Source organism: Lithobates pipiens, unplaced genomic scaffold (assembly GCF_037356315.1).
Source record: "Lithobates pipiens isolate NorthernLeopardFrog02 unplaced genomic scaffold, aLitPip1_a1.2 Scaffold_19, whole genome shotgun sequence".
Lineage (NCBI taxonomy): Eukaryota > Metazoa > Chordata > Amphibia > Anura > Ranidae > Lithobates > Lithobates pipiens.
Window position 1 is genome coordinate 61,676,324 of NW_027507764.1, and position 9,534 is coordinate 61,685,857.

Genomic DNA, 9,534 nt, shown 5'->3' on the forward strand with positions numbered 1-9,534 from the left:
TACCTACATACACACCTACTGTACATACATACCTACTACCTACATACATACCTACATACATTAAAGCCTCATGCACACAGGGCATCTGTTTAGTTACTGATCACGTGGTAAAGAGCCTACGATCAGAGTTGTAAAGTGTCAGAGTGACCGATCGCCACGCGCCCCCGCAGGATCCTGGGGCTTATCCTGCTGGATGTCATATGACGCCCAGTCAGGATAACTTAACCACTTTGTGCACGTCATTCTGTTCTATGGCGGGCGGAAGGTGGTTAAAAAAAAAAAAAAACCTTTACAATCACGTTAAATACTTTTCTAATACTGTACAGAATGGGATTTCTCCTTTTCCTTCCAGTGATACAGATGAGAGATTTTGCTTCACAGGTGACAGATTCCCTTTAAAAAATAATTACAAGTGAAAGGCCAGACCGTCCATTGATGAATCATTTAAGACTCTTAAAATACAAAGTCTCCTCTATACAGCATGAAAGGAAGGATTTGTAATCGGTAACATCCATTGTTTCCCTGCTGTCAGCGGTTATATGAATGACAGATGTGGTCGCTGAATAATTCAAGCTATAAATATGAGAGTCTGAGCACAACGTATCCATGCTGCCTCTCTCCGGATCTTACCTCTATGGGCTGATTACCTATTAATACTTGTACTGTGATATTATAGGGCTAGTAGGAGGGCTACAGCGATCCGTAGGGACTGGACACACTTTTGTTTCTCTACTCTTTCCGCTAAGAAATATTGTTTTCTGACCAATTCTTATACTTAGTACAAAAAAAATGTATATCGTTATTAAATAATTTTCTCTCTCTCTCTCTCTCTCTCTCTCTCTCTCTCTCTCTCTCTCTCTCTCTCCATTTTTGGTCTGTTGAATATACCATTCATAAAGCATTGTTAATCCGTTTAATAAGTGCAAAAAATACCTGTTGATCCTTTCAGACATCTTGTCAGTTAATAACTTCCTGCGCTTCTGCCTTAAAGAGGAAGTAAACCCTGATGGGTTTACTTCCTCTTTGATTCCCTGCAAAGGTAAAGCATAATGGACTACAGTGCATCGCATAGTAGCCCATTATGTGTCACTTACCTGACACAGGAGCCAGCGAAGTCACCGCTGTCCCCTGTAGTCCCGAGCGTCCATCTTCTTGGTGGGTCTCGCTGCTCCGGCGCCGTCATTCGTCGGAGCCACGATGATGTCACTCCTGCGCATGCGCACAGGAGCCGCCACTCGCGGCATATCGCCATTAACTGTGGCGTGCTCAGTGCGCCTGCGCGCAACTGTCTACGGTGCATGCGCCGTAGACAGTGGTGTCTGTCTTTCGGCAAATATCTCCTAAACCGTGTAAGTTTAGGAGATATTTCTTAGACCTACAGGTAAGCCTTAATCTAGGTCAAAGTGTGGGTACCTGTACCTGTACCGGTACCTGTAGGTCAAAGTGTGTTGTAAGGGTTTACAACCACTTAACTGTCTGTTATCAATGTTATCAGTCCTGCCCAGTTCCCTTTGTGGATAACAGAACACCTCCACCCTATGTTATGGATATGAAGGAGGTGTTTTGTAGGTCCTAACACTGTTCCTGTTCTAGAATGACAACGTGCTTCTCCATAGATACAGCGCAGTGAATGTTGTCACCTTAAGACAGGAAGTGCGTTACTGGCAGGATCACCAGGTGAAAATATAGAGATGAGAACCTGTAAAAAAAGGAAAAACAAACTCAGCGTCAAAATCTAATGACTGGTAAGCTGCAGTATTTTTTTTTTGTATTTAGAGCTGAAGTTTCATCTACTTAAATTTCGCCTTTCCATTTGTGAGAGAGGAACACCCTCAGTTTGACTTCATGGATGACACAAGCTACTGCAATGCTACCTTCCCTATGAAGAGTTACAAGCTACAGGTGGGTGTCTAGTCTACCTGGCTGTAACTGGTTTTTAGAAAGCCCACCCAAAACTGATGTTTCAATCTTTGGTAGGGACCAGAAAGATACACCTTTCTGCAGATTCTCTTGATGCGCTGAGTTCCTGGGTGGGCATACCCGCTGTTATGCCCATTAGAGGCGTGCCCACCATCCCTGCTGAATTTATATCGATAACTTTCAAGGTGGACAGGAACATCAGGAGATCTAACTCTTGGAGTAACCAAGACATTAAAGACTGATTCAACCCACCAGGCATCACCTGTGACTAAAACACCACCTTTGGAAGTACTTACCCTTTAAAATTGCAGTACATGCTTTTCTGCAGCTTCTTCATTAGGCTGGATTCAGACCTATGCAGTTTTAGTGCTTTTTGCATTTTGTAGATTTGCACTACAGTCCATTTAACATGGCTTCCTATGGAACACGATCTGCAGTGCAAATCTGCAAAATGCAAAAAGCACTAAAAATGCATAGGTGTGAATCATCATCATCATTTATATATATATATATATATATATATATACACACATACATATATATAAATATATATATATATATATATATATATATATATATATATATATATATATATATATATATATACGGTGGTACTAAGGTGGTTAAATATGCCTAGTAATGAAAAATAAGTAAAGAATGCTACACTAAAATATGGCAGAATACAATGGCACTTGAAGTTCCTCAACTTCTGTTACTCAATGTAAAGTAATGATATGGCTAGAAACCTACTTTAAAATAAATCTATGCTCTTTCCATGCAGGGTGAAGCAACAAATTCACTTATATACCGTTAACATTGAGCTCAATGGGGCTTATTCTCAAAAATATGGCCAAAAACAACGGGAGCAAAATTGGAGCAGGGGGCCATGCCAACTAGTCAGTTAATTCAGAGAGAAATGGAATCAAAAAATATTTTTAAGGAATCAGTGTGGGTATGACGGCACATCATGACTGCATTTAGGGTTTGTGTCTTAAAATCACCTCCGTTGCTCTAGGTCAGCCTTTCTCAACCTTTTTAACAAAGAGGAACCCTTGAAATAGTGCTCTAGTCACAGGGAACCCCTGCTAAAAATTAGAAATCTACAACTCATGATACATTAGTGTGATGGTCGTTGGGAAGCATGGTCCTTACACTTGTGGTCATTGGGAATAATTACCTCCTTACAGATAGCTAAAAAGATCAATGGTGTTGGTGGGAACTTATCTGAGAGGCAGGAATCACTGTCCTAGGTAATTATAACTGGTATTGTCTTAGATACCGAATGACAGCAAAATGAGAAATTTAGTGTCAGTTGTCATTTGCAGTGTGGTGACAGTATGACGTGTATGGCTGCATTGAGCACGGCGGGACTCCATAGCACTCAGTAGTGAATCATTGATAAAACTGTAAAAAGGCAGATGTCTCAAAGCCAGCTGTGCCAGCTAATGCTAATGCTGACCCTGATATAAATATGGCAAATGCTACTGAGTCCAGGACTTATCATTGGAGAATAGGAGATCCAAATACATACTACAGCGATTGTGGCCAAAAAAGCTAATCGCCAGGGGTATGTGTGTTATAAATGCTCCACCAATGGGCATAATATTGGCAATGTTTGTAAAATGCTGGGAATCCTCCAATGGGTATAGAATTGACAATATTTGGAAAATGTTGGGACTCCTGTAATAGGTATAATAGTGACAATGTTTGCCAAATGCAGAAATTGGGTATAATACTGGCAATGTTTGGCAAATGCTGGGTCTCCTCCAATGTATAAAAATGGCAATATTTGGCGAATGCTGGGACGCCTCCAATGGACATAATATTGGTAATGCTTGGCAAATTCTGGGAATCCTTCAAAGGGTTTAAAATTGGTAATATTTGGCAAATACTGGGACTCCTCCAATGGGTATAACATTGGCAATGTTGGGCAAAGTATTCTTTACTATCTACAGTAATTACCAATTTGTAATATTCAAAAACTAATTTAAATGATAAACGTTGCCTTCTTAGTGCTAGCTTAAATTTTTTCAATCAACTACAATAAACACCCCAAATTTCAATGCCGCTAAACAACTATCAATTCACTTGTGTGCTGCTTGATGTTGGGGTTCCACGGCTGCTAATAAATTAAACATTGCTGTTTACCTATAAAAATCAGTATGTGGATGAACATCTATACCAATGCATGCCAACTAGGTAGAACTGTGTTTTAAATGAAGCAGGGGAATGCTGATAATTGTAGTTCCACAGGGGGAATGAGCCACAATATCCTTCGCAGTTAAATCAGCTGAAAAACTTAATTTTCAATGCCTATCCATTGACTTGTGCCTTGCTGTTTGTGCTGATTACACAGCTGCTCAAATATAAAAATCTGTATGTGGATGAACTTCCATACTGATGAATGCCACCTAGATAGAACTGTGTTTTAAATGATGTGGGGAGTGCTGGAACGTGCAGTTCCACACTGGAAGTGAGCCATGGTATCCTCAGTTCTAGAAGCAAACATGATCCTTAATTTATATTCAAAACCTAATTATAATCAGGGAGCTCATGTTGGAACTCACGCTTCCACATTTCCTAATTATCTTCATATAGCATTGGCGTTTCTCCCACAGCAGTTTATGTAGAACATTGAACTGTTCACATTAGTCCAGAAAGTTGAAGGAGCTTACAGCTAAGAGCCCTTGACACACAATGGGGCCAAGTACAGGTGGAAGCTACTGACCCTACATGTATATTTTTGCCCTTTGGAGAAAACCTTGCAAACACAAGCAGAACTAACTACATGCAGAGAATGTCCTGTCCTTGTTGGGGACTGGACTGAGGACCAAGGACAACAAAACCACCGTACTATTGTCTTAGCTGTCATTCTAGCCTAGTTACCTCTTATCAAGAGCCTTATTAAATAAAGTATGCTGAAAAATACAATCACCATACATATATACCCAAAACTGGAATTGAAGACTCATATCCCTGTGGTCTTTGTATCTCCATGGTACGGATATTTTCATGGTCCTTGTATCTCCATGAGCCTCCTGTCTCGATGGTTTCCAACAATTCACAAGCTCTCAAATATTTCCATAGACTCTGTTTTTAGATCTTGGCCAATTCAATTCCATATTTTATCAGAAGACCATTTTGTTTCTATACACTATAAAGCAAGGTTTCTCAACCAGGCTTCTGTGGAACCCTAGGGTTCCTCCAGGGGTTGCTAGGGATTCCTTGAGCAATGACAATTACTGTCTCTCAAATAAGTTTCCACTGACACCTTTGATCTTTTAAGCTATCTATAAGGGGGGAATTCTTCCCAATGACTACCATACTAATGTATCATGAGTTGTAGATATAGTCATTTTTAGCAGGAGTACCCCCGAGACCTGAAAATGATTTCAAGGGTTCCTTTGTGTTGAAAAGGTTGAGAAACTTTATAAAACACTTTATAGTATAAAGTGTTATATAAAACATACCTCCCAACGTTTTGAGATGAATGAGGGACGCCTACTTGCAAACGTATGTAGGCATAGGACACGCTCCCTGACACACCCCCTTAAAGGAGAATTAACACAAAAAAAAGGTTAATTAAATCCACAAGGACTTTTTTTTGCATTTACAAATGCAGCAATTTTGAATTTAGATGAAAGGTTTTGCATTGGGAAACACTTTTTGAAAGATAAAAAGTGCATTTTATATACAACTATATAGATCAGACCAAAATGAGGGACAAATGAGGGGGAAAGAGGGACATTGCTTCAAATCAGGGACAGTCCCTCGAAATCAGGGACAGTTGGGAGCTACTGTATGTATAAAATAGTTTCACATTTTCATAAGATAGTGAATAGTATTCCTGTGGTGGAAAAGGAAGGTTTTTATTATGCCACTGTGTGCAAAGTAATTTAAATTTTTTTACCCAGAAACAAGGTACAACTTTTGAAACTCCAATGCTGTCCCTGGAAATAGGGGACATCTACTTCTTAAGGCTATGTGGAGGAAACCTCACAAATGCAAGCAGAACTAACAAACTACATGCATAAAATGTCCTTTCCTTGGTGGGGGCTGAACTGAGGATCAAGTAAAGCAAGACCACAATATTATTGTCTTACCCATTCCAGCCTTAGTACTAGGGATCAGGCGTGTCTGTACATGCCTGAACGCATCCCTACTAGGGACCTTATATCTGGAGCCTAATTAAAGTATGCCGATAAATGCCACCTTAATACAAATGTACCCTAAATAGGTGTTCAGGACTTGTATCTCCATGGTTCTTATATTCCTAGGCTTTCCAACAATCCACAAGTTCTCTGTTGCTAGCCAGATTTTGGCCACTTTTTTCAAATTTTAACAGAAGATCATTTTATTTTCTTATACTATCAAGTGTGTCATTATCAATAAATGTCAACTCCAAATATAAACTGGTGTTCAGGAGTCAGGACTTGTATCTCCATGGTTTCCAACAATCCACAAATTTAATGAATTTGAAAGTATTTCCATAGACTCTGTTGCTAGCAAGATCTTGCCCAATTCTATTCCATATTTTTTCAGAAGACCACTTTGTTTCTTTGCAGGATAAGACACTATATAAAATAGCTGCTTCACATTTATAATATTCTTCAATAAATGCAGACCAAAACCCTTACTTATTCCTCACCCAAAGAAAGTAGAATGAAATAGTGAAAAAGCTAATTTAATTTGGAAAAGGAAAGATTTTGCATCACTGTCCACAAAGTACCGTAATCTCAAACAAAAAAAATCCAGGCTCAATCTTTCAAAATCCAACACTGTCCCTGGAAATGGGGACTTTTACAACTTCTCAATACAAATATTCACTAAACTGCCTAACAAAATTGGTATCTCCGTGGCTTCCAACAATCCACTCATTTTCAGCATTTAGAAATATTTCAATTGTCTTTGTTGTTAGATCTTGGTCGATTCAATGCCATATTTACCCATTAGACCACTTTGTTTCCTTACATTATCAACTGTAAAACCAAACCCATACATACAATATTCCTTGAACCCCCTAAAAGAAAAAGTAATAAGACTGTGAAAAGCTATTCTTCGAACCTCACATCTATTAAAATTGAACGTCTAAAAGAAAATAGAATAAGACAGTGGAAAACAAATATTCGAACCTCACATCTATTTAATAATAAAAAATATATATTTTTCTTTCTAAAAAAAAAAAAAACAATGAATGTTTAAAAGTAGTTGTGGAGGCCAACATAACACAGGTAACACCCATACATATTTCTTAAAAAAACAAAGAAAATAAGACAGTGAAAAACAAATCTCTGAACCTTATATTTAATTTAGATTTCCAATATTTTTATTGAAAACATTAAATACCAAAAAAAAATCGAAATATCAGCAACAATGAAAATCAGAAGCTCAGGTTATCACCAGCGTAAGAATATGTCAAAATAAGGACGATAGTTATCCAGGTATGGACTGAACAAGAAGAAGAACTCGCTGCTCCAGGTGAGAAGGAGAAGCCTGATGGATCCAGTGGGTGCCCGCCCCGGCTCGCCCAATGTGTATAACAGAAATAGAAGAAATGGCCGCACACCACTATAATGATCCAAGATCCTTTATTAGGACATCCCAAAAGACACTACAGGAACCGAATCCCTGGTATTTCCTGTACTGTCTTTTGGGATGTTCTAATAATTGATCTTGGATCATTATAGTGGTGTGCGGCCATTTCTCCTATTTCAGTTATTAAGGTTTTCTTATAATAAGAGCAATAGTTATCCAGGTAACCTTATAATAAGGACAATAGTTATCCAGGTAACCTTATAATAAGGACAATAGTTATCCAGGTATCCTTATAATGAGGACAATAGTTATCCAGGTATCCTTATAATAAGGACAATAGTTATCCAAGTATCCTTATAATAAGGACAATAGTTATCCAGGTATCCTTATAATAAGGACAATAGTTATCCAAGTATCCTTATAATGAGGACAATAGTTATCCAGGTATGCTTATATACGGACAATAGTTATCCAGGTATGCTTATATACGGACAATAGTTATCCAGGTATGCTTATATACGGACAATAGTTATCCAGGTATGCTTATATAAGGACAATAGTTATCCAAGTATCCTTATAATGAGGACAATAGTTATCCAGGTATGCTTATATACGGACAATAGTTATCCAGGTATGCTTATATACGGACAATAGTTATCCAGGTATGCTTATATACGGACAATAGTTATCCAGGTATGCTTATATAAGGACAATAGTTATCCAAGTATCTTTATAATAAGAATAATAGTTATACGGGTAACCTTAAAATAAGGACAACAGTTATACAGGTAACCTTATTTTCTCATACTTATTATATAATATATATATATATATATATATATATATATATATATATATATATATATATATATATATAATTAAATAATATATAAATGATGTGTATACATAAAAAAAGTGTGTTTAAAGTGGCCATGGTGGCAAATGTAACACAGGTCGCCCATATTGACGGTGAATGTAACACCCATACATACCCCTTAAAAAAAAAAAGAAAATCTCCGAACCTTACATCTATTTAATATATATAAAAAATAATAATAAAAATGACTGTTTTATAAAGAAAAAAAAGAATGTTTTACTTTCTAAAAAAAAAATATATATATATATATATATATATATATATATATATATATATATATTAAAAGTGGTCATAGCGGCAAATGTCACACAGATCACACATGTGGAAAAGGAAGGAATTTATCACAACGCCGTCTGCAAAGTAATCTCGAGCATTTGCAGAGACTAAACATTGAAGGTACAACTTTTTAAATCCAGAGTGGTCCCTGGAAATTGGGGACATTTATCACTTAGTGTCTCCTTAGAGGAGCACCACACGGAGCTAAGACTATGCGCTGAGCGCAGTGATCCGTAGCAACCCATCTGCAGCTCACTGACATCCGGTTGCTCTGGGTGACTGCACATCATGGTGGCACGGTTAGAAGCAAGGGTTAAAAATGGAATTTAAAAAGGGACTTACCTGATACGAGGATGTACATGCAGCACTTCAGAAAGTGGCGTGTGCAAGAGAGGCGCTCCATAGAAGCATCCTGTCTGAGACTTCAGCTCCTGAGTGACTCCTGGAGACGACAGCTGCTGCTGCTGAAGGATTTGCCAGGCAAATCAGCAGAGAGCTGAGAGACTCCAGCCTGCCTCTTCCCTGAGGTGATTTGAATGTGCATACAGAGCCTATAGGGGAAGGAACACCTGCTAGATCACTGTTTACTGTGCACTGGCCAGGCCGGCTAATGGGGACTATTATTTGTTCCAGGCAGACTCCCTGGATGAAACCAGCCCACAGCCACCGGGGCTTGTTTAGACTCAGCCTGGCAGGCTTTCCACATGAATAGTTGTGATTCCTCACCGCTTATCACAACGCCGCCGCTTTGTCCTCAGTGTAAATGAACTGACAGTGAGCACTTTGTGGCACGCTTATTAATGATTTGCTGATCACCTGCTGTTGGCTTTTTCTTCGCCCGATGCCCATCATAAAGCCCCATTCACGCCTGAGCGTAGCAGGAATGTGTGTTCCCTCTCACACATTAACGCACAACAAACGCCCCA

The 9,534-nt window shown here is 38.5% G+C and overlaps 1 protein-coding gene across 2 annotated transcripts in view; it reads right to left on the bottom strand.

The window, feature by feature from the left end:
- Positions 1-9,255, bottom strand: part of HEPACAM2 (HEPACAM family member 2) — a 193,239-nt gene extending 183,984 nt beyond the window's left edge. The window contains exon 1 of one of the 2 annotated variants that reach the window (XM_077490791.1): positions 8,951-9,252. In XM_077490791.1, the coding sequence (XP_077346917.1) occupies positions 8,951-9,011 (61 nt within the window). In that variant the 5' untranslated portion in view covers positions 9,012-9,252. Of the gene's footprint in view, positions 1-8,950 lie in introns of both variants that reach the window. The other variant, XM_077490792.1, reaches the window with a different exon arrangement.
- Positions 9,256-9,534: the final 279 nt, after the last annotated feature.